This window comes from Sylvia atricapilla, chromosome 1 (genome assembly GCF_009819655.1).
Source record: "Sylvia atricapilla isolate bSylAtr1 chromosome 1, bSylAtr1.pri, whole genome shotgun sequence".
Classification (NCBI taxonomy): Eukaryota; Metazoa; Chordata; class Aves; order Passeriformes; family Sylviidae; genus Sylvia; species Sylvia atricapilla.
Genome location: NC_089140.1, coordinates 48,905,889 through 48,931,207, shown reverse-complemented (window position 1 = coordinate 48,931,207; position 25,319 = coordinate 48,905,889). Strand labels below are relative to the sequence as shown.

General features: G+C 40.3%; 1 protein-coding gene across 12 annotated transcripts in view; it reads left to right on the top strand.

Moving 5' to 3' along the window:
- ARPP21 (cAMP regulated phosphoprotein 21) overlaps positions 1–19,140 on the top strand; it is a 141,949-nt gene extending 122,809 nt beyond the window's left edge. For all 12 annotated transcript variants that reach the window (XM_066322140.1, XM_066322158.1, XM_066322186.1 and 9 more), the window contains 2 exons: positions 17,038–17,186; positions 18,329–19,140. In XM_066322140.1, the coding sequence (XP_066178237.1) occupies positions 17,038–17,186; positions 18,329–18,586 (407 nt within the window). In that variant the 3' untranslated portion in view covers positions 18,587–19,140. The remainder of the gene's footprint in view (positions 1–17,037; positions 17,187–18,328) is intronic.
- The last annotated feature ends 6,179 nt before the right edge of the window (positions 19,141–25,319 follow it).

The window sequence follows — 25,319 nt, the reverse complement described above, 5'->3', positions numbered from 1 at the left end:
TGCTCTGACATTTAAATGCACTGTTTCCAGAACAGTCAGTAAAATATTTCCTTTTTTACAGCCATGCCTAAAATACTAGTGAATATTTATGAACCAATTTGCCATGGCTTCCTGTGATGGGGGGGGAAAAAAAGAGTTGCTTTTTTTTTAATTGGTGCAATAGCTCATTCCAGAATATGAGAACAAGGTCTACAAAGTAGTCAGTTTTATAATTGGAAAATTATTTATTTGCAGCAGATATGTTTGCTAAAATATGAAGGTTTTCATCCTCTTTTTTTCAATGTGAAGAAGATATGCTAAATGTTTGAAATTGAGCAGTGTCTCTAATGGAAATTTTTTAGGTGTAGATCAAATTCCTTGTCATGAAGAGTAGTCTAAAGGTATGACTTAGGTTTGTCCTTTTACAGAAGTGGTGTTTATTCTCAAGGTTTGCACTCAAAATGAGCAGTAGTTGCTAAAGAATGTTCTGCAGATGTGTTTGCAGATCCTGTGATTTTCTCTTTTCAGAAATTTTAGCTACACAAACATTTTCAGCAAATTGGCTAGGCACATCAGCTACCACTTCAGAAATGCATGTTGTAAATTTTACATGAAGAGACATTTTTGGCAGCTGCTTTGTGGTTTGACTTTGAGCAGTCCCAGAAAGGGTATGTAAAATCAGTTACCCCATCCAGATCACATAAGCAAGAAACAAGTATTTTAGCCTAAGGATGACTTGGAGGATGGTACTGCGTTAAATTCAATGATTGCATGTAGAGGAATTCATATTAACTTCTACTCATGTACATGGATTCTTTCATAGGATCAGAGGAATTAAGGATGGAGAAAACTCCTGATTTATGTGAAAAAAAAAAAAAGAGACAAACACTAGGAAACCAGTTTTTCCCACAGAAAACATCTCTCCCACCTCAGCTGAGCCTGGGGAGCTGGCAGATGCCTTTTAGCAAGCATTGTAAAGCCTCTGTAAACCCTTCCAGTTTAATTTGAAAACATCCATTTGTATTGCTTTTCTGACAAATTTCTGAGTCACAGAGACCTGTAGTTAAGATTTTGCTTTAGCAGCTGACTATTACTATGCCCTCTTCTTCACCTTCCTGCCAGTATTGACAGACTTAGAGCTCTGGAAATGTGGCCCTACCCCTTGCAGGCATTGCCAGGAAAAAAAAAGCACGACACTTTTTTTTGGTCAGCGAAGTGTTCTTCATATAACTGAAAATTTTGCAGAGCTCTGTGTGTAACTCTGAGCTAATTCAGCACTTAAAGGTCTCTTCTTGTTATAGATTACATTGAAGATCAGATTTTTTCCATTGACTTTATCAATTGAATATATAGCACTGCTCAGCACTGCTGGATTTCAAAACGTTTTATGAAGATGCCACCCCTCAAAACGTTATTTTACAGATGAGAAAACTAATAAGCAGAAAGAAGAAGTAATGCACTCAGAGTGTACCAGGTCCCAGGCAAGCAAAAAGCTATCAAAATTTATGATGTATGCAAGGAAAAAGTTCTGCTGCTGGCTCTAAAATCTACCTTGACAACACACTCGAGTTGATCTTCAGCATTTATGCTGAGTTGAAGACTCCATATGTTTATGGTCTTTATTGTGCATTTTCCATTGCTCTGATTGCTTAGCTGGCATCCATCAGGAATTCAGATTTTGCAAATACTTTTGGCCATGAAGATTGTAAACACAGCCTTGCTAGGGTTGCAAAATATTAAGTGTGCTGTGTGACAGCAAATGCACAATGGCAGGTCTGCCCCATGGCAGCGATTTCATCACCCTGCAGGAGACCCACAGCAGACAAAGCACAAATATTCAGAAGACTTTCCTACATTTAAATTTATGCTGTGTTTTTGGGGTTTTTTGCTAATGAAAGTAAATTTTGCATCATTTACAGTTGCATAGTTGCAGATACTTTGAGGGGAGATAAGGGGATCAGGACTGATCTGTGGCTTTTGCAGAATAGGTCTGCATAAATGCTCTTGCTTGGTAGATCATCCTTCTCAGGCTTAGCACTGGTTGAGTTAACCAACATCCTCTTCTGTAGGGATAATACTGGACCAGCCATAGTGGGAGTCTTCCAGCTAGCATGTGCACTGAAAGCTGGGGATGAGCAAGAGCATAGAGGGGAGGTTTTCTTTCCTGTAGCTGAATTAAACCATGTTCTGGCTGGACATTTTGACACCTGTTGATCACAGGCCTGATTCCAGTCTTTCTCAAGCTTGCAGAAAGACTGTCCCTAAGCATGAGTGAGGCAGGGACTGGGGGACTGATGCCTGCCCCTTTCCCAGGTACTGCTGTCAGCCTGTTGTCCATCTTGGTAGAGACCTGCGATGGGATGCAGAAAATAGTGGTGTCTTCTGAAGTCAACTTCATCCTCCCTCTCCTGTTCTCTTTCTTCAGCTCTCTTTGGGCCAAGATTTCTTGGCACAACTAACTTAAGGAAAGCTTGCTGCTTGCTGCTGAGTGCTTAAATTTCTATGAATTTCCTTGGAGAAAACACAAGGAATGTGTGAGTCCAGGTGTTAATCCTGTTGTTTTCAGAAGTGACACTAAACTCTTGTTATAAAAGGCAAAGGTGAAAGTTTACAGTGCATTCCCTGTTTGATTGTGGGGTTTTGGGGGAGTTTGTTTGTTTGTTTGTTTGGGGTTTTGGGTTTTGGGGGGGGTTTGGATGTTTATATTCTTCTGCAAGAGTTGAAAATGCATACTTGCCTGTGATGTGGAGATAGGCAGGCTTTGTGAATTTAGCTGCCTGATTCATCAAAGGAGTTTGTAAAACTTCATGAACAAGTTATTTTGCGTGTTCCTTGGGCAATTGAAACAAAATTCAAAATCCTGTGAAATGAGAATCATAACCTGCACATCCTCTACACCCAAAGCAGACTAAAATTTAAAACAAAACTGCCTATAGGTACTAAATCAAACAAAAAGAGTTCTGGAAATTGGTGGTGTTCAGTTGGGGATGTCAAAGGGGAATGCTTTTGACTTTTCCAGACTCATTTATTCCCTCCATTGTAACATGCGCAGTTTGGCCACAGGGGAAGCTAACTGGACACTGGCATGACCATATCTGTAGATTCCACCCTTCACCTCTTTCCAAGAAAAAGCTTTAGCTGAAGATACAGACCAGCTGTAGTGCAGTAATCGAGTGTATTGCTTTTGTACCTGTGTCAGAATTTTGATTAGTGTTTACATGTCTGCAGTGATGTGGAATGGAGTGGATGCCCAGAACAGAGACTGATTGAAAGTACTTATAGGCACTTTACAGGTCTTTTACCTCATACTTCAAGGGCTAAAGAGAAGGGAGGGTCTCGATAGCAATTGCTTTAGCAAAGACTTAACCCAATTTCATTAAGGCACTTTTAGTCAAGAAAGACTGTAAATGTAAACTACTGTCTGCAGTAAACTAGAAGGGTTGGTAATTGCAAGGCAAACATGAGTGGGAGCTCCCTGTATCTGTGCTACAGGAGTGAAGTAGGAAGATTTATCCCTGATTGCCATTTGGTTTATTATTTGCCAGTATTTCTTGTACATAGTCACTGCTTGGTCTCTTATGGCTCTTTCATATAGGCACATACAAGTGCAGAGGCCATGCATAAGTGCAGGCTGTCCCTTCTTGCCCTATTTTTTTCTCTTGCAGGTTAAGCAGTGGTTCTGTAGAAGGATTTGAGAATTAATTTGTTTCGTATATTGTAGAACTAAATTTTGTTGGAATGGGACCTCTCTTTCCTTCATTTTATTGCTACCTGCTTGGTCAACTTTCTCAGAAACCTTTTAAGGCAATGATAAGAATACAGTGTGAATAAATGTGCTTGTATCTTTCCCACTGGAGATCCTCTCCTTCAAGGGGTTGAGCTCCCTGGTCCAGAAGTGTGTTCAAGCCTGAAAATCATTGCTCTGAAATCAAGAAATTACCTTATATGTTTAAAAGTTAAGCAAATTCTCAAGGGCTCTGCTTTATAGAGGCTAGAGTAATCACTGTGTTGCAGACGAGTGCTTCTAATATGGTACAGAGCTGGTTAAGGTCGGCTGCTAGCCCCAGTAATCTTTGGATTGCATTCTGCATGGGTGCACTTGGAAAAGATGAGATTTTTGCAGTTGGACCATAGGGCAGACATATGCTCCATCGAAGTCCTGTTGGCTTCAGTGTCATCCCTGCGCCTGTTTGCATCGAGCTGGAGGCTGTAGTCTGCAACTTGCTGTGTCCTTATGTTATAGGTAAACAAACAAACTCAAGGCTTTTTGCTCCTGATTTGGTACCTGTAGGTGAATGCAGAAGCCATGGGGAGGACAAGTGCCATCAGGCAGTGGCTGTGTCTTTGTTGCAGGCAGTATTTACAGTTGATATTGTGTTTATGAAAACTCTTCCTGAGGCTGAGACACAAGCAAAGCCCAGCTTGTGGAGGTGAAAAAGCAGCGTTTGTTAGTGATATGGTGCTAGTAGTGGCTTGCCCCTAGTAAAATGGAACATAGTGCAGTGAATGGTATCACCAGAATGCTGCAGTCCTTTTCCAATAGAGAGGATGTGAGAAGGGCAGGAACCTGTACCTGGAGTTGTGTGGAAAAAAACAGCCTGGCGGAAGCAGCAAGAGCCCAGGGACCATCCATCTCCACAAACCTGCTGCCTGCCTGAACAGTCCCTGCTCAGAATAGGGGTCTAAGCACTCAGCACACATTGGTGTACTTTCCAGAAGAGTATTGTGCAGTTCTTATCCTTTTCTCTGGGCAAACTATTTCCCTTGCGTGCTTATTTTTCTACCTGTAGCTGTCTTTTTTCATCAGGAATGCATCATCCTCATTGTAGGGATTGCAGCTATTCCTTGAAGTTTGCACAGTATCTGGCATGGAGGCTCTGTCTGAGCTGTGCTTGTAGATATTTCATCAGTATCAAGAGCTGATGCCAAGATAACAAGCTGCTATCAAGAGCAAAGTTATAGATAGATCAATACACAGGGCTCAACATTTTTTTTACTCAGACCTGCTATTATTTATTAGGGGTCAATCCAGAAAATCAAACCAGAAGGAATGAATCTGCTGAAATTCAGTAAATCTGTGGTTTGCAGCTGGCATGAAAAATTTGATCCTGCTGGTTTTGTATTTGTGCTTTTTTTTGAATCATAATGAATTTTATTTTGGTGGTTAGCTGTCCCATTGTACAGTTCCTTAGGTATTTACTAACCAAAATCATAGATATGGCATATAACAGTTACTCCATGGCCATACATGCAGATATAGGCACAGGTACATGTGGAGAGCATTGCAGCTGCTCTTCATCTAATGAGCATGTCATATGCCAAAGGAGTCTTTCTATAAACACTAATGGGTTCTCACATTGGTGTTTTAGTTGTACATTAGCTATTCAAAAACCTCCTAAGAGGAATTGCAGCAGAGCTCATCGATGTAACTGGCTTGTGGCTACAGTAAGGGCTACTACCAGATTTGCATCTGTTTTGGTCTTTAAGCAGTAGTCTCCCTTACAAGCATTCTGCATTTTCTCCAAAATTATCTATTTGCCTGCGCATGGGTCTCTGTTTGACTCTCCTTAAGGTTGTTGGGATTGGTGGGCAGGGGATGAGAGCAGGATTATTCCTGCATGTTCCTTAGCACTATTTTAGACCTCCCTGTTTTCATGAGAGCTATGTACCACCTTGCAGTACATGTCTCCAGGGGCTTAGCTATGTTGGGATGAGAAGGTTTCACCCCTCTCAGAATAATGTAGTATCCTCCCAGGTCCAGCAGTATCCTCCCTGCAGGCACCTCAGCTGACTTTGGGCATCTGCAACACTCCATGTAAACCCTTGCTCTGGTACTGGCCAAAGGGAATGCTGTCCTAATCTCATTCTCCAAAGCTGTTGAGCCTGTTCATGTGGCTTCATGGATTAACTTAGTTCAAAAGCATAACATACTTTCCTTCTCTCTCTTTATTTCACCTGTGTCATTTGCTGGCTGGGTGACTTTTTTTTTTTTTTTTTTTCTTTCTTTCTTTCCTGGTCTTCAATAAGTGCAGAAGCCTCAGATTACAAAAACAGCTGCACATGCTTCGGGTTAATGCACTTAAGTCAGGCTCCAGGGCCCGGGCAAGTGCCAAGATCCTGGATCAGCTGCTTTACCGGAATTAGGCTGCTGTAATGGAGCCCTGCATTATTGTGTTGCAATTATTTGGATTGCAGCTGGCTGTTCCCTCTATTTTTTTTTTTTTTTTTTTTACTGAAGTGAGATAAAAGGATTTGTCTTAGAAATAGAATTGTCTTTTCAGAATCTTACAGAAGCTTTGAGTTATATACCATGTCTGTAAGAGGTGCCCCTCTGTTTATCTTTAGATTTATCTTCAAGGAGAAAAACAAGAAAAATATATTGTAGTTTTTGAAGAGCAGGAAGAGTGCTAAAAGGTCTAAAAACATAAAATAAATGTGTATTGGAAAAGAAATAAAATAAGTGATTAAAGTATCATATAATTACATGGATTTAGGTTCTCAGCAAGAACAGGTTTATTTTCAGCATCAAGCCACTCCTAGTAGCAAGTTTTTCTTAAAGCTGTCCCTATAATTTGAAATCCTTTGTGTGAGAAGTAAAGGAATGGATCCACATTTAAACTGAAGAAAAACATCTCTCCAGCATCGAGTCTCCTGTATTTGTATCCATTCAAGCTCTTTGTGATGCGGATTTATATACATTTCTTGTCAAATAACGCTCTCTCAGGTTCTCCAATTGATAGTAAAAAGTAACTGAAAGCAATCATTTATCTTTGAACTGTTCAACTGTGCCCTTCTTCATGTTCTTGTTAATAATGCCAGGTCTCCCAGGAGCACTCTCACGCAATTTTATCACATAAGCTTTTTGTTTGACCTTACCTGCTGTTCCCCTGGAACATAAGGGGGGCAAAAAAAAGCCAAAATGCCAGCCTGCCTTAATTAAAATTTTAGTCTCAGAAGATGTTACAGTATGTGATTTCATTAGGTATATATGAAAGTATTTAATCATACCTCTCACTTGTCTGGGCCTTTTTACTCAGTGGTAAAGTCACCGAGTTTTAAATCAACTCCGTTCAGGTGCGGAAAAGTAACTGCAGGGTAGATATGCATCTTTAAGTGATTCATAAATTCAATTTAGCAAGGATCGTGCATGGTTTGCCCTAAAAGTATTTGCTTGGATGACAAAGTAGAAGGCACTAAAATAAATGTTCAGCACTCTTTGCAAAAACATTTTTCACCCATGGGACAGCGAGCATGCATATAAATGTTTTTGAAAGATAATGCTGTTCCTCATTTCAGTTGGAACTTAGCATCATAGAAAAAAAGGGAAAAGAATGGATATTTCTTTGACGTGTAAGAAGTGCTAAATCTTATCTTGTGATATGTGGTGTTACTTCCATCATTTCTCATTGCCATAATCTAAATCACCCCAACAAGAGGTTTTCTACCTTCCAGGTGAACTCATTTGTTTTATGCAGTGACTGTTCTCAGGGAACAATCTGTGCAAAAAGCAGTCCTATCTTGGGTTTTGTATAAATGTACCTTATTTTAGTTTATATGGGAAAAGCAGAGTTAAAAAGTGTATTTTTGAGGCTCTGATCCTGTACATATTTTGGACCAAAAGGATTTGCTTTGCTAGGGAATTTGTGCTATTTCCCTAATTTTTTTTTTTTTTTCCATTTTGGTAGCAACGGAGAAGTGCCCCCAGTTGGCAGCATTGTTTTGAGTAGCACATGAAATTGTCCATGCTTCAGATGCTCTGTGCTTTGGGCTTCTTCCAGCCCCTGGGGTTGCAAAACAAGTAAAACCAAAATTTCACAGAGCTTTTTGAGGGAGAATAAAGCAAGAGGACAAGGACAGGCAGTTCACCTGGGCAGATCCTCTTCTAGTGCTCTAGAGGAACTTTCCATGTGGGTGATTTCAGAGCTATTATCCACCAAAAAAAGAAAAATCTAGTTTACCAGAGTATTTTACTAAATCCAGCTAAAAGGTTGCTCTGGAATAATTCAAAATTGTAGGAAATGTCCCAGTTTTATTTCTTCCTCTGAAGCTGGATGAAGATACTTTCACACTATTGCTTTTATGGGATTGTAGGGTTGTAAGCCAGAGAGAGAAAGAGGGGTGGGGAAAACATCCAACTTATTTTATCCAGGATTTTTGGTTTTTCTCTTGGGATAATAAATCTTACAGGTTCATATCTCTGATGCATATACATCTTGTTGAGTTTCTTAATGCAGCTGAATATGGCTCTTTGTGTGTGAGTCTGACAACAAATGTGGCTATTGGTCTGTTACCCAGTTTGGGAAGCATGAATGTGTTTTTTGCAAAGCTATGGCACTTTAGGGACTCAGTGCTACAATTCTGGCAGCAATTATGTTTCAAGACTCAAAGTTCAACATCCTGCAGTTTTATAACCTCAGCTCTGCAGAGAATTATTCGAGTCACTGTCATTGTAATCACTTTAGGAATACATTTGCTGCGTTGTTTCCAGTGAATGTAGCTGGAGTGCCATTAGCTAAAAATTGTTGTGATCTCGCACAACTTGAAAGAATCGATGCCATTAGTTTAAAATTTTGAAAACAAATCTAACGCAATAACCCATGGTTTCCCCTGCAAGCTGTACTGTTGAAGTGGGATATGCTTTTACCTGAAATGAAAGAAGCCAAACTGTGAGTCACTTGTGTTAAAAGCTTCTCTTGTTTTTGGAGGGTCTGAACTTTCTAAGTGCTGTGGGCAAAATGAGCCTGTGTGCTGCTGTGGTTTTTGACTTGTGCTTTTTTATGTGCTCCCTCATACCTCTGTACCTTTTCTGTTGCTTCTTAAGATTTCCTTGTTTCAGGCATAGGTATTCTTGTTGATTCTCCCCCCTGCTTTGTATGTGTGTGAAAACTGAATAAAATAGCTGGTCTTGTTTTTGAAGGGAAAAGGATGGAAGTTTAGCATTTCAGCTATTATGTACTTGTCCTTCTAGCTCATATGGTGTCCAGTTCACACCCATAAATTATCTGTGATGTCTTCAAATAGAATATAAAGCTCAAATGTGTCACTAGGTTAAGACATTTTATGTGAATTGCAGAGAGAAAGCAGACACAATAGAAATGGATAGATAACTGCAGCAGGTTGCTCTGCAGTGTGCTTTGGATTTTAGATCCAAGCTTAAACTACAAAATTGTTTACAAAGTGATGTGAATTCCAGCTGCACAAGATGCAGTTTAATCTCCAGACACAGAAAATAACACCTGAAGGGAGACATTAATTAATGTGTCTTCTGTGAAAGTGTTCCAAACTGCAGACACTTTAGGGTGAGGCTAAAATCAAAATTAGTGTAAATACGTAGATTAATTTTACATTCCATGAGAGTTTAGTCCATTATTTGCAGTGAAACTTGTCAGGTAATGGTCAACTGCAAAATCAAAAAAACCCCAAATCTTTTCCTCAGGTTACTGGGCACTCTGTTCTAACACATCACACCTGGATGTGAGAAGCCAGCAAGAACACAGTGCCTTGGAGCAGCACTTGCTCGAATTCCTGCTCTCACTTGTGCTCAGAATGGGTCTCATTCTGGGGCTCCCACAACTTGGCCAACTGTCTTATGCAAGGTTCTCCAGTTAGGCTGGCTTTCCTCCTGCTTTACAGATAACCTTTAGGGTCTATTTGAGATCAGAAGGTTGTTTGGGGCGCTTAGGGGTGTGGCTTAGTGGTGGATGTGGCAGTGTTAGAGCAGTGGGTGACTTGATGATTTTAGAGGTCTTTTCCACCCTAAGCAATTCTGTGATTCAGTTCTGTGATTCTAAGACAGTGTTTGATCTCACGGAACAGCTTGCTTCAGCTTTTTTCATCCTTCCAGTTTTGCAAATGTTTGGGATGGACCAGCTCAGAGCTTTTGGTAAAAAAAGAAAGTTGTCAAAAACTTTACATAATGTAGTGATGTGTCTGTGAGTGAATTGTAGTTCTACAATGACATTTTTTCTTGTTGATTATAACTTAATCGTGGGAATAGTAAATTTGCATTGTTATAAAGTAAAAGCTACATCTACCCACTTTAATACTTTGCCCATAGCTTATTTCAAAAAGTAAGGGAGAACGTAGCCTAATAAAATTGTGGGAAATAGATACCAACCATATTCTTCAGTCTACAAAGTCTACTGAGCACTACTCCAGCCAGGACAAGGTAAACTAAAACAGGCCAGAACTATCCCTTAGAATATCCATTGTACACAGGTAACTCTGCTTGTGGAATGAACTGAGTGGCATTGCCAGCATGTAATGAAAGGGAGGAGAGACTGGGGAGAGGATCCTGTCTCATACACAAAGACTAGTTCTTTTCCTTGGAGACAGGAGAAGTGTTAAGAACTAGCTGGCTAACATTTTCCTAAGCAGTTCAAATCTGGAGTATGTAATTTAATGGCATGACTAATAGTGGACAATGAGCACATTCTAATAGTTTTTATTACTAGAACTACTCATTTAACTGGTGGATTTCTTCTAGCAAGATGTCCATCCTCATTTAGAGGTTTTAAGTGCTACAAACGTCCTTCCACACTCGATAAAATTGCCTCCCTGTTAGTTATAGGGTCTGTTGAAACGTGAAATTTTATTTCTATCTGGAAAGTTCTAGGTTTATCTTCCAGACATGTAATTTTATTATACCATTTTCTGATCTGTTCAAGAACTATTGTTATGGTTTAAATCCAGCCACAACTCAGCCCCATGCAGCTGCTTACTCACTCTCTCCAGCTGCAGAGAAGAGAATCGAAAATTAAAAATGAGCAGACTCATGGATTGAGATAAAGACATTTTAATAGGGAAACCAAAAGCTATGTGTGCAAGCAAAGCAAAACAAGAATCCTTCACACTTCCCATGGCAGACTGGTTGTCCTGGTTTAGGTCAAATTTGGGAGGAAATCTCCGAATGGGGTTCCTCTGGAGAGCAAACCCAAACGGCCCTCCCCCCGGCCGGTCTGGAAAAAGAATTTCCTCAGAGAAAAGTAGAAAAAACTATTTATTTAACAAAAAAAAAATGCCCACAAGCATGAGGAATGAAAAAAAAAAAAAAATGAAACAATAAACCTCTCGCTGCTCCAAAGAGAGATGGCAAAACTGAGGAAGTCCTTGCCAGGAGTTAGCTCGGCTCTCTCAGTCTCTGATCAGTCCCAGTCCCTTTGGTGCTGGAAAATGCCAAGGTCCAGGCCCCAGTTGCTCGCGAGTGCCAAATTCTGGTCCTTCTCTGGGTTTCAGTCCAGAGCATGTTTAAACAATCCAAGAAAAAGGAAAAAAAACAGTCCAGGAAGCTTCTTTGCCTCAGCTAGCTAAACTAACTAAAAGGAAAAAAAAACCCTCTGTCTGGCCTCTGTCCGTGCATCCGATGAACACACAGTCCCGAGGAAGAGAAGGAGAAGAATGTAGATGAGTGGACACTTTTCAAAACAAACTGCACACGTCTTATTTCCTGCTCACCTCAGAACCACTCTCAAAGGCACAGAACACAACCTACAGCACACACAGAACAGACAGTTGAGGATACAGGCATCATAGTCACCCCAGGACACAGTGTTCAGCCACCCCCAGGAAAAGCAGGCTCCTTCACACCTGAGAGTTACTCAGAAGAAAAATGCCTGCTCTGAGTGTTCCCCACTCCCTCCTTGCTTCAGCTTTATATGCTGAGCAGGTTGTCATATGGTATGGATATTCCTTTGTTCACCTGTGCCTTCTCCCAGATTCTTTGTTCAGTCCCAGCCCTTCTCACTGAATGGGGATTGTGAGAAGCAGAGAGTCTGAGTAAGCACTGCTCAGCATAAATAAAACATCCCTGAATTGTCAACACTGTTTTCAGCACAATCCAAAATTTAATCCCATATTTACTACTAGAAAGAAAATTAATTCTACCCTGGCCAAAACCAGCACAACTGCCTATTTGCAGATACTTCTTTGTCCTTGGATAAGTTGAGCAGAAAGCCTTTCAGAAAGAGGTGTGACTTTGGATCATGTTTTTAGCTTGCTTCTCAGCTCTTAGCAGTTCTGGGAGTCTTCTGCAAATGTAAACACCTTCTGTGTGCACAATTTTCTGTTAAAATATTTTCAAGGGCTTCACAGGTCCCCCCAGAGCTGGTGCTTGTTCTCCTTGGCTTTTCCATGTGAGTTCAAATTCAGTCTCCGCCCAGTGCTCCTGGCAGTTGCTGCAGGGGTGGAGATAGTCTATACTGGGGGAGGGGAGGGGAAAGGAAGGGGAGGGTGGCATAGGGCACCAGAAAAGCACTGCACTAAATGCAGAGCAGGCAGGAGCACGATCAGGTTCTGTGCAACATTCCACCCAGCCCAGTTACCTCTGCTTGAGTTTCCCTTTTGACTTTCTTTTGGACTTGGCTTGCCTAAGGCACTGCAGTGTTGCCAAGGTACCTGAATTTTAGGTGGCACTAGACTGAGTAAAGCTGAAAGGGAGCGGGTGAGCTTCAAATCATGTTCTATCAAAAGCACCAATGAGTGTATGTGTTTCCGTTGGATGGGCATGGATGCAAGGTCTCTGTTCAAGTGGCAAGAGTAAAATGAGATTGCAGTTCAGGGACTTCCATCAGGCACTCGTTACTCACAGTGCTGATACACATGTTCTGAGCATTGGTAACACACGCTTCAAATCTAAAGTGAGCAATTAAAAGTCCTCTCGACATGAATGTACCATTCATGAAGGATATGTGCTGAGGCCAGGAGAGCACCAAACATGCTTTAATTGCAGCTCAGGGTGACACTACTAGCAGAGGTATAAAGCTGCTGCATTTTGTCTTTTCAGCTGCAATAGCTCATTAGGAAATGGAAACATTTGTGGGTCTTTCATGCAGTCTTTCTCCCCTGGGATGTTTAAGTTAGAGGGCTTCTAGCATGGTGAGGCAGGCTGTAAAGGTTCAGGAGAATTACCTTGATTGTATGACGCCTCTTCCATTTCAGCTAGAATCCAGGCTGTCTTTTTTCTGAGGCAATCATTGGAATTCTGTGCACGATTTGTTCCTGTGGTTGTTTAACAATGTCTCTCATGTTTGCCCTGATTTGAAAAATCCTCCTTTGTTGCAGAGATAACGTAGAGCAGGATGATATAATTGCAGTAAAGAGGTCCTGGAGCTTGCAGTAATAGGATGGTTCATCTGATGTGTACTGCCATTAGAAAATAACCCACGTATGTGTGTTCTCAGGGGACAATAAAGAGGCTTTTAAGGATTGCTCTTCATGTAGTATGAAAGCTAATGAGCAAAAGAGCAAGTGCAAAGAAAACTATTGCTGCATAAGCATGTTGCCACTTCCTGTTTTCACTTTTCTTACACCTGTGAAGCTCCAGAACATCCACCTTTGCCCAGTAAAGCCTGGTTTCTCAGGCACGGCAGTCAGCTTTCAAGACTTTTGAGAATACAGTATTGTTTTCATGTCACTGAAAAGTAAATAGCATGTGAAAAGTGTGGCATAGTTTAGGACTGTGCTGTGTATGTGCAAATTAAGTAATTTTGGTGGAATGGCACTCTCTGATAGTCTGTGCCTGAGGGAAAAAAAAAAAAAAAGGATATAGTTTCACAACAGTGCTAAAGGTTGATATTAATCTCAGTTCTCCCACCCCCAATCTTTTTCTTGGCTAGAGTGCAGAAACATACGAAGATATCAATATGAGTAAACACTGGAGGACCTGTTTCAACTATTACACAGAGAATTTGGGCTGCAGTGATAGGAAATTCAGAGCAGCTGGTTTCTGATATTAACAATTTCTTGTTCAAATGGATTGCCACTTAGGGTGCCAATTGTTCTACTTTAATTTATGCTGAAACAGAAGCCATTTAGCAGAATAGATACTGCCTTTTTCTTTTGTCACAGCATTTTTTTCTTGATTATAAAGTTTGTTTGTAGATAAAAAATTAATTCGCTTTTTGATATTCTGTACCTTCTCTGTAAGGTTGGAATATACTTTTGTACCTTGTCACATTTTTATGTTCAATAGAATGGACAAACCTTTCTTCATGTATTTAACATAATAAGGGTCAGGCTTTGCTATCAGGTAAAATAAAGTGGCTTTATTAAGATGCAGAACCTTAAAGAAGATGCTGGATTTTGACTAAATGCTGTACTTGGTTCTACAGCATGGTCTGGCATCCATAGCTTCCGTTAATTCCAAAGGGCATTGATCATAAAAAAAAGAAAGTTTCATGAATATTAAGTAAGGAAGAGATGATAGCCAGCATTTTGCAAAGATACACACAGGCCAGTAGACTTCTTAAATATCCCCATTTCTACTCACAAGTCAGGACATTAAATATTCAAGAGTACCTCCTTCTGGAAAATGAAGTGACTTATTTTCCCTTAAAATCTAAGAGGATTCAGGATACAACCTATTTGCTCCCATCTAATCAATTCTGAAGTATGTTAGAGTGCATGTGAAATACTTGTATTGAGGCTTTTCTGTGTGGACATCAAGAGCAAAAGGCTTACACAAGGAGTAGGAAAAAGGTCTTATTCTCACTTTCAGGGATGTAACTGATGTGGATGTACTTTGCTGGTTGGGACAGGGGTGACGGGTGCACATGTCCTATGGTCAAGAGAAATTGCTAAAGTTCTTGAAGAGTGTTACAATAAGCTTCTTAAAATAATAATGCGTACCCCAGTGGACCTCAGCTCTTCAGCCCATCTCCTTTTCATATTTCTGCACCTAAAACCTGGAGTGGTTATGTCATGTACTAAGCAGTGCTTGCTAGTAGAGAGGGGATTTTCAGGGTTGGGTGTTTATATGTGTGTGTGTGTGTGTCATTGGAACTGTAAGGTCTTTAAGGTCCCTTCCAACCAAACCTATTCTATGACTGTATTTTTGTAATACTCCCAGGAGATCATGCCTATACATTCATCATAAGGGTAGGTACTTCAGCATTTCCAAGATTTTTTGTTTTAGTTTGATAGTCATGTCTGCACTGGGTCATAAATCTGTTCATATTTGGAGAATATGGAACACACTGCAGGGTATTAGCAGTAGTCTCACAAAAGTAATGTTAATGCAGTCATATTTACTAGAAATAACAGAAGGGCTGCTTTCTACTTGACCGCAGTGGTGTCTCTCTCTGCAGAGCAGCAATCTGCCACCCTGGGCTGGTGCATTACAATCCAGCTCTCTGAGCCCAGATGCAGTGTTGGATTACATTCCCACAAAAGTGTCACTTGATCCCTGACTCACTATCCATCTATGGTTCTTTACACATCTGGGACTTTAATTTTACAGCGGGACGTGACAGGAGATGAATTTCATGTTTCTGCTTCTTCTGTCAGTTGACACCCCTCTATTTAAACTTCCAGTCCTGTAAATACCAGAAGAATAATGTTAATTTTTTTTTATTTCTATCCTTTATCCCTCCCCCCCCCCCCCCCTAATTTGTGTACTGGAGCAGAAGAGGACTTGCAGTTTTATTATTGCTGTATAAGCCTTCTGTAAACTCAGTTACAGCAGTTCTGATGTTGGTAATTTTTATGACTAAAAATATGCTGACACAGTGTTTGAGCATAGGAAAAGAGTAAATCTGAATGAATAATAATCTGGTGAGTTTGGAAGATGGTTAATGCTATATCCCAGCCAAGTTAATCACTCAGGGATTTTTTTTTTTCCTCAGTTGACTGGAGAAATTATTCACTGGAATGGCATTTTTAATACCAATACTTGACCAGAAATCTCTTCAGTTCCCTGGCCTAAGAACAGATTTAGAGGGGAAGCTATCAATTGACAATAGACCAGCAGGAACAGAAACATTTGTTACTTTATTCTATTATGTAATGAAGATATCCAGATGATGGTTTTCACTTTGTGAAGTATATTGAACCAGATACTGTATTCATGAATATAAATTGAGCAGACTTGACACAATTTTTTCATAGAAAGATGACACAGAGTTGCTTCTTCTGGTAGTTCTTTGTCTGAAATATGCTTATTGTAAGAACATCACTACAGAGTTAATAGTGCACTGCATAACTGCGTGTTAGAAGTCTGAGTGCTAAAGAACACAGAATGTATTAAGGAGAAATTCATAGATTTATAATACTTATGTCTGGCCACATTTTTCAAGGGCAGGACCTTTCTGTATCCTCCTTTCCTTTCCTGCTTTTTCTGTGAAGTTCTTAACTGCTAAATATCAGCATCACCCAGCCAGCCCAGTTCCATCTGTCTAAACTCATTCCCAGGCAAAATCACATTGCTGTTGAAAAATTTTCTATTTGTGCTTGCCTTCCCATCCCCATTGCTGTGGCTTGGCTCTCACGATCATCCAGTCTTTGCCCATTTCTCCATTAGTCCTAGAGGAGCCATCCCAGCAGAAAACCTGCAATATTGTGATGACTTCAACATAGAGTTAGTCACAGGTAAAAGAGAAGCATCAGTTTCTCATCCAGGTGCAGGCACTGATGTGTTAGCAGTGCTCCTACCAAGCAATGGGGAGGATATCCCTAATTTATGGTTTTCCTGCTTTGACACACATGAAAATAGTACAGTGGATTATGATACTTAATACGCTCTAATTACATAAAAAACCTTGCAAGTGAGAGCCAGCATGTATAGGGATGTTCTTCTTGGTTAAATAAAGGCTTCTCTGTTTATGTCATGCTATGGAGCTGCATTACAAGGAAGGTAAGAGGGTAAGGTTAAAAATGTGACCTGAAAGAAGTTGTCAGGTTAGACCATGAAGGCCAAATGCTGTTGTCCTTGAAGTTGTTGGGAGTTTTGCCTCTGAGGAAATAGCCCAAAGACAGTAGCACCCTGTGTTTCTTCAGGGCTTTACAGCCCTGTGCTGCAGTCAGACATTCCTGCGGTGGTCTCTGCCAGAATGTTAAAAGAATAACAAAAGCCTGCTACCCACTCAGGTCAGCATGCCAGGGCTCCCACCTCATGGCACTTTTTATTGCACTTCCAGTTTTCATTTCCAGTTACATTTCTGCAGGAACGATTTACTTTTTGAGTAGCCCTGGTATAAATGATGAGATCATTTGCTGTACCTTAGAACTGTTGTAATCTTGCCCCTGCAAGCAACAGGCTATTTGAAGATGTCTTTTTTCTTCCAGGTTACCAGCCTGTCCTGCCGAACCAGCAGCAGGGGTTCCAGGGTCTCATGGGAATGCAGCAGCCACCCCAAAGCCAAAACCTGATGAATAATCCAGGGAAATCAGGTGCAAGCATGATGGTGCAGTATCCAGCCATGTCGTCTTATCAGGTATTTAGGAGCTGTAAAGAAAGACTTTTTTTCTTGGAGAATGCTTAATTGAATTTTATGCATCACACAGTACTCTTATAACTTCATTTGGATAGTGTGTGGCAAGAAGCCTTCTGATGAATACACTTCTAAGTCAAATCGGCTTCCTTGCTTTCTATTTACTTGGTCTTAGTACTCGTGATTTTCATTCTGATTTTGGAATGCTTCAAATGAACTATTTATTACAGCCTGCAGTGAGGGTAATGTCACAAAGAACGAAGGAATTAGACTTCTTCCTGTGAAGAAAATTAATTTTAAAAAATATAAGAACATTGTTCATTTCTTCTCTTTTTTGCCAGTGCAGTACTGTTTCCTGTAATGAAGTTGAGGGCTTTGCCTGATCCAGTTAAAAATTACTCATCTGTGGAGACTCCTGCCAAGGATCTCACCATGTCTTCTATAACAAGCTGTAGCCAGATGGATTATTGTTTATTGGGTTCTGGGGAGAGGGAAGGCAGTGGCTTGATTTTTACCAAGTCCGTAAGTTACCCAGACTTATTTCCCCACCTTCATACCTAGTTTCCGTAAGTTATGCCAAGCATATGTGAGAGGTGGCCTATGCTTATGCTTCCTACTGGTCCCTCTGTAAAGTTAAGAAACTAAATGACATCTAATTCATTTTAACAGATTGCACTGACTGAGCAGCCATTCCCCTTTTCCCTCAGCTTCTTTGAAAACACTTCAGCGACAGAGATGGAAATGGGGGAATTGCTTATGGGTAAAATTTTCCCCTTACATCTTCAGAATTATTGAAAACGTGTTTTAAAGGTTAATGATCAAGTTAAAGGTTTAGACCTTTTAAATGGCCTAATGCCAGGGTCAAGTCTTCTGTTTGCACTGATCCTAGTAATGCATATTCTACTGGGTCATGACAGAGACACTTCCTAGGCCTAAAAGCAGAGAGAATTCTCTTTAAAACCTTCTGTAACAAAAAAATCCTGAGACATGAGAACAATTCTGAGCAGCAGAGAACAGCACATTTTGGCAGAACACACAGTATATTCAAATTCAGCTAGAAGGAATATAGGGATACTGGGAACCTACTTTAACTTGCCTAGTAATTGCTATCTTTTTTCCCTACGTCTTTCCATATTCCTACCTAGGTGCCAATGACCCAGGGTTCTCAAGGATTGCCGCAACAATCATATCAACAACCAATCATGCTACCTAATCAATCAGGTCAAGGAACACTTACAGCCACTGGAATGCCTGTCTACTGTAATGTCATACCTCCTGCCCCACAGAACAACCTCCGGTTGATTGCCCCACACTGCCCCTCCAATAACGTTCCAGTTATTTCTGCCAGCTGCAGGACAAACTGTGCGAACATCAACAATGCAGGGTGGCAGGTCAAGTACTGACACTGTGGCTTAGATTTATGAGGATAGAGGTGCATTATTTGACAAAAATCATGGCCTTCAAATGAAGAGGAACACAACAGAATAATCGGTTGAGGACACGAGTACTGACTATGCTCAAGTGATTTGCTGCTGGAAAAACCTGTAAAAAAAAAAAGAAGTAAAATAAATTTTGAAAAAAAAAATGTTTGCTGGTTAATGGTGCATATTTTTGTCATGTCTGCTAGGTATGCCTTTATAGCTTAGCTAGTGACATGAATTCATTGAGGTAAGATTTTTTCCTACCACTGAACACCACTGTGTAGATTGTAATATCCCCAATTCGGATTAGTTTTGTACTTTGTGTTGAGTTTGTGAAGCTAAAAGTATTTAAATATAATAAAATCACATTGTACCAAAGCTGTAATGGAAATGAAAAAAATTGAAAACAAAAGAGAATTACTGAATGGAAGGAATAATTTATATACACTATAGAGTTTTTTTATGGATATATACTGTATTGTAGTGCTTAATCACAATAAAGCTATTTGACCTTATGAAGGAAGGTCATGTTTCTACCACCTGCTTGGTCTGCTCTGTTTCTGAGTGAATTTCCTTTTTCTGCATTGTCTATTTTCAGTGAAGCTAATGAGGGAATGGTGCTTAATGGGCTTAGAGGAATTTGATGAGAAGTCAACATAGCCATGTCTCAGCATGAGGTGCCTTAACAGCTGAGACACTTTGGAATTGTAGCATAGCCACCCAGGAGTATTCACTGAATGATGTACCAGTTCACCTTAAACTGAGTTTGCACTTTGCCAATCCCTAGGACCAGGAATGTTGTAAAAACACAGTTCATCATTGCTGCAAGCCTCTACCAAGTCACACCTCTTCAAGAGACCCTACAATGGTCGTACCTGAGAAGATGTAGTTGTTGTAGTTGTCCCATGATATTCCAGCCACTGGATGGAAGATCAGTTAATACTGGTATAGTAACCACAGTACCCAGCAATCCTGCTACATAGAGGTGCTCTACCCAACTATTGATGCTCCAACTGTAAAGTCATTTTGACAAAAGATGACCCAAGAGTCAGGTCTGTTATTTTCAAGTAAGTGGGGATGAAAAGTATGTTTGGGAGGTTGCTTTTAAAACACTGTGGTTTGCCAGAAAGTTTTAGAATGTTTTTAAGTTCCTGTGGGTTTTTTTTAATTATGTCCATCTTCATTCAAATTCCCAGCTTGTTCAGATAAATTCTTCTTGATTCATAAATGCTCCATGGAGCTCCTTATTTTGCTTCAATGATGACAACATTTGAGACAAAAGTCTGAGTAATTTTGTCACTAAAACTTCATTTTTTATCAAATTTCTGCACCTTTGCAACAGTTAAAGCTGAGCATTCCAGAATTATGTATACACAAAATGAAAAAGAACCAAGATTCTTCTGTGTGTAAAATCTGTATGATACATAATAAGATGGTAGGTACCCAAGATTACAGCAGCCTATGTAGCCCTTGACCAATGTTAATCTGAGTGTGAAACAGCTTTAATTTTTCATTTAGCATATGTGGCCTTTCCTTTGATTTCCACTTCAGCTGTGGAAACAGGAACTGGAGAGGCTATGATCTATATTTGAAAGAAACATTTTTATTTCTATACAATGAAGAGGCACCTTTCAGAGCTCAGTCCTTTTTTTACATATGAGTCTTTAAGTGTGGAATCCAGTCCTATAGGATCATAAGAAAGCTAAATGCTGAATTTTATGTAGTGTAATCACGATTCATTTGCTGAGAGACAGTCAAGAGCATGTGCAGTTAAGTAAACACAATTCACTCTTCAATTAGAGGTGAAATGCCTTGGGAGAGCCTGATTGATTTTTTCTTTCTTTTTTTTTAAATCAAGATACTGCATTTGAATTTTGCCTGTAACTCTGAGCTCTCATTTCAGATTTCTTTCATTGTATGCTTTATTTCCTTTAAGTGTTTCATATCCAGAGGTTTCTATCATGGCTATAACTACATGTAATTAGTGCTGGGTTTGCTGCTGTGGCATCGCTGACAGCTGAACGAATAGGTGTCCTTCTCTGTCAAGTCTCCACAGTCCTGCAGGAAGGACCTACCTACAGGTGACCTTGTGCAGGACAGGTTGTCTGTGCCCAGGCTGAAGGAGAGGGGAGGGAGGAGCAATCTCTATGCACCCAGTGTCTGGAATGAAGAGACCCTTTGGTCATCACTATATTGAAGTCCCATTTCTTCTCTGAAGCACTGCTGTTACCTTATTAATCTTCCTTCTTGTCATGGAACAAGGAATGAATTTCCTGGTAAAACAAATCTGCCCTCAGCATCATAGATCAATCGCAAGCTGGGCTGTAGATGCTCTCAGGAGAGATGAGGAAGGGAGTCCAAAAGGAAGGGGTAGGAATCTTGCTTCTGTAGACAGAATTTCCTCATGTCCTTAGGCCACTCTATGCCATGTCCACTTGGCAAACAGCATATCCCATGTCTGACTATGGCCATGCTTTCCCATGATTTACCTGCTGCCAGCACAATGACCAGCTGCTACAAGACACCTACTTAGCTCTGGGGGCAAGGATCCCATTGACTGACTTCTCTCAGCCTTGTGGCAGCAGCAGCTACCTGCGTATTAATGCGCCTTCCTGCTGATATGAGACTTGAACTTTTTGTAAAATATTAGCAGTTTTGGTAGGCGGTCACAGCCACCCACCTCAAAATAGCCTACATCCCCTGGTCGTCTCACTCTCCAAACAGTTCAAATCTCCTTAGGCATGTGAGAAAACCGAATCTGTTCTCCCTCAGCAATGGAGAGTGCCCTAGTTATTACAGTATCGTGTACATGGGGGAGCCATCCCACATGGTGGTGCATTGTATTTGCTTTATGCTAAAAGAATTTTTATTTGAAGACAAGTAATTATTCTATATCAAGTGAACAAAAAAATTCTCTAATTTTAATTTTTAATCCTACTAGGTTTTCAAGTCTTTATCCTATTTTTGTTCATTAGTAAAAATATTCTGAGCTGAATTGCTTAGCACCTTTCTGCTATTAAAAAGGGATGTTTCAGCATTATCAGAAGGGGAGAAAGTTGAGAGGAAAAAGAAGTGATGTAAATACATATAACAAAAATGCATAGGTGGAGCTCAGTGCATTTTCCTCAGTTCAATGAAATATTTGTAGGTAATATCTGTAAAAGGAGTGCTGTTGGTTTCACATGGCCAGACTTAGCAACTCAGGAGCTAGATGCCAGGAGTTCAGAGTCCAGCTTACAGTAGTGAAATTGTTTACAGGGCATGTGACTCTCTTGTGGGGATGCTCTGTCTCTGTGGGCTTGTTTTTCTCTAATCTTCCCTTCAAATTTGGCAGACTCAGGCAGCTGCTCTGTGGCTGCCCTGTTGTGGTGTTAGGAACTATTCGTTGCATTTTCCCTTTGCCTACTGCATACTTGCCTTGTTAATTGTATATTGCTTTCTCCTCCTTTTTATATTCTATAGCTGATGGAAAATTCTGCCAAGGCCCCATACATATTTAATTTGCCACTTTTTTTTTTCTAATTTGTATTGCACTGAGAAACCAAGGAGGCATATCCTGAATTAAGCAGACTCCATCAGATGACACCAATCAGCCTTTCGGATGGCTCTAATTCATTTGGGCTGTAATTTGCAGAGGCTGTATTTCCTAATAGAAGCCAGATGCCATTTGCTATTGTTTTGCCCTTTGTGATGCCCAAGGAGTCAATGATTTCCTTCCAAAACTGTATTCCCTCATGTTTCTGTCTAACTCTGTGTGGAAAGCTTCCTGTACTGGAAGAAGACTGAACAAATTATCCCAGCAACAAGGAATGGGAATGTGCAATGGGGGATGCAGAGTAGCCAAAGAATCTTGTTCTCTGTTCTCTTAGCTGCTCTGCAGCATGAGGACCTGCCCTGACATGGCCATGTAATGCCTCAGTACAATTGTTTCACTTGGTGTCCTTGGAATGTGCACAGGCCAGTGTCCTTTCAGCCTCTCTGTTCACTAGTCTGTTCAGTTGTGGCCATGTTGCCCCTTTGGGAAAACCAAAGGGAGGAGGAAACCAGTTTTGTCCCTTAATGCTCAATGGAGAAGCTCTGATGGAGGGTGATGCTCAGTCCTGGTTTGGGGTTTTGGCATGTTGTCTTCAGAGTCCTCTTGGCTGGTAAGGGAGAGAGAGAGTAGTCCTAGGTCTTCAAAAGTGTCCCACTTGTGTGTACTCCAGAGACCATACTCCAGAAATGCTCACACTTCAACACCTGCTTAGCTCATGTTGTCTAAAACCACATTTGTGGCGTAGGGCATCAGCATGATTTTGGGCAGTGGCCAGCTTAGGGCAAACATTGAGGGAAGCTCAGACTGGTGCTTCAACACCAATCCTACAAGCATCCAGGAGGTTGTGGCGAGGTGGGGGTCAATCTCTTTTCCAAGGTAACAGTCTATTGGACAAGAAGAAATGGCCTCAAATTGTACCAAAGTTTAGACTGGACATTAGGAAAAAATTCTTCACTGAAAGGGTGGTCAGACATTAAAATTGGCTGCCAGGGAACTGGGGGAATCACTATCCCTGAAAGTATCCAAAAGGCATATGGATGTGGCACTTAGGAAAAGGCTTTAGTGGTGAACACAGTGCTGATAAATTAATGGTTGGACTCAATGATCTTAAAGGTCTTTTCCAACCTTGATGATCCCATGATTCATATCTCTGTAGCAGCATATAGAAATGTCTTGAGTGTTTTGGAGGAGAAGAAGCCTCACTGAATACACGTTTCCTGCACCTAACACAGCATGGGTGATGCAGCAGTTTGGGGTATGCCTCTCCCAAATCAGGATGAAAGAAGACCATTTCCAGCTAGATTTCTGCCCCTGGTTTGCTTTAGGAATTGACTGTCTTCTCTGCCAGTTCCTTTCATTCTTAAGTGCTTATAATGACCCTTTGGGGTAGTGGATTGATGGCTAAATATTTAATGCCATGCAGTGTTTCTGAGGACAGTTGGCCCTGCATTCAGTGAGGGACATGAACTTACTCCATGTATTACAGCTTTCCATTGCACATTAGAAGGGGGAATCGACCCCCAGGCTTCTGGCTCTTTTTACAGTATCTCACCAGCTGTAGAAGGGGATGGCTCCTCATTATCTCTCCTGCTATAAGAACAAAGGGATATAAGAGAAATTTTGCCTATTAAACCAACACTCTCCAAACAAAGGAAACATGAGAGGAGCTCTTTTTTCCCCACAGAGTATTTAGGCAACCTGTGGCGTTCTTTGCAGCAGGTTTCTAGGTGCCATTTTAGAGATGGCTGGACAAGACCAAAAAAGAATGTTGTACTGAATGCTGCTAATTACAGCCAGCCAGTGTTTAGTCCACAGAGGCAGAAAATGACCTGGAGAAATGTCACTATAACATTGCCCATCTATAAATCGTTTCTCCAGACACTGTCAGAGATGAGTATTGGACTGGGAATGAAGCTTTGACCTGATGGAATGTGCATAAAGCAGTATTTGTTATATTAATAACAATATAATAATAATATAATAAAAGTAGTAGTTGTATTGCCCGACAGAGTCTATCCTGTGACAAAACTAAGGAATAGAAAGAGGGGTTGAGGCTAACCTTGGGTTAATTTTTTCATTTTGTTTAATGTCATATGGCTCTGACTTGCATGAGTAACTATGACTGGCCTTACATTTGCTTGTTCTGCTATTCAGAGCAAGGATGTATTACTACACTGAGAATGAAATAAACCTTACAGGGGAATGTTTCATTATCTTTTCCTCAGGGAAGTGCTTCATGATCTTTGCCTCATCTTTCATTTCTTGGTTGTAGCATATACTTGTACATTATTGTTGTAAAGGTTAATTATTCACCAGCAATACTTTGTGCTGAGTGGTTTGCTTCACTTGATAATAATTGAATTTTTTTTGTGACTTTTGGTATATAATCTCTTATTTCATGTCAAAAGTCCTGGCTTTCCTGAGCATCAGGTGTAATTGCTACTAAGAATGGGTTTGACAGTATTTTTTCATTGACTTAAGAGGGCTTAAGTGATGTAGGAATTACAGAAAAAAAACAACTGGAAGAGAGAAACTGTGATTAGCTTTGAAGCTGAAGAATAAGTTTTCGGGGTAGACTTATGGATAGTTTGGGAAAGGTGATATTAAATTCTTCCCTGCTTTTCATTTGCTGAGATCAGCTGCAAAACTACAGTTAATGAAGCACTATGTTCCAATTTATCCTTGTGTTTTTAAGAAATAGTTTTTGAAAATAGGTAAAAAAACCTTGCCTTTTATGCTGTGGGTACAGTTTTACAAAAGGCATTTTTGAAATGGAAATGTAAGAGGATGATGTATGCATTGTATACCCATTGAACCCTACTAAATATATCTCTGAAGAAATGTTTGAAAAAGATCCCCTCAAACAGTACTGTGTATCTTCGATAAAAAGCAGGTTTCACAGACCTCAAGGCTACATGGGTTTTTTAACCCTAAGGTAAATTGTATGGGTGTGAATCGAAACAGTGTGATTGGAAGAACGTGAATTGATACTAGACAAGACTGGAAATTTTCTTAGCTCCCATTAACTTTGATCTCACCAGGTTCCTATGCCAGGTGGAGCCTGTAGGGAAAAAGAGATTCTGTGCACGTATATGCATGTGATTAAAAATCTTTGTGATTAAGAAAATTATTTGCTTGGATTTTTCTAAAGCCTTTCAATTGAAACAAGATTTTTAAAAA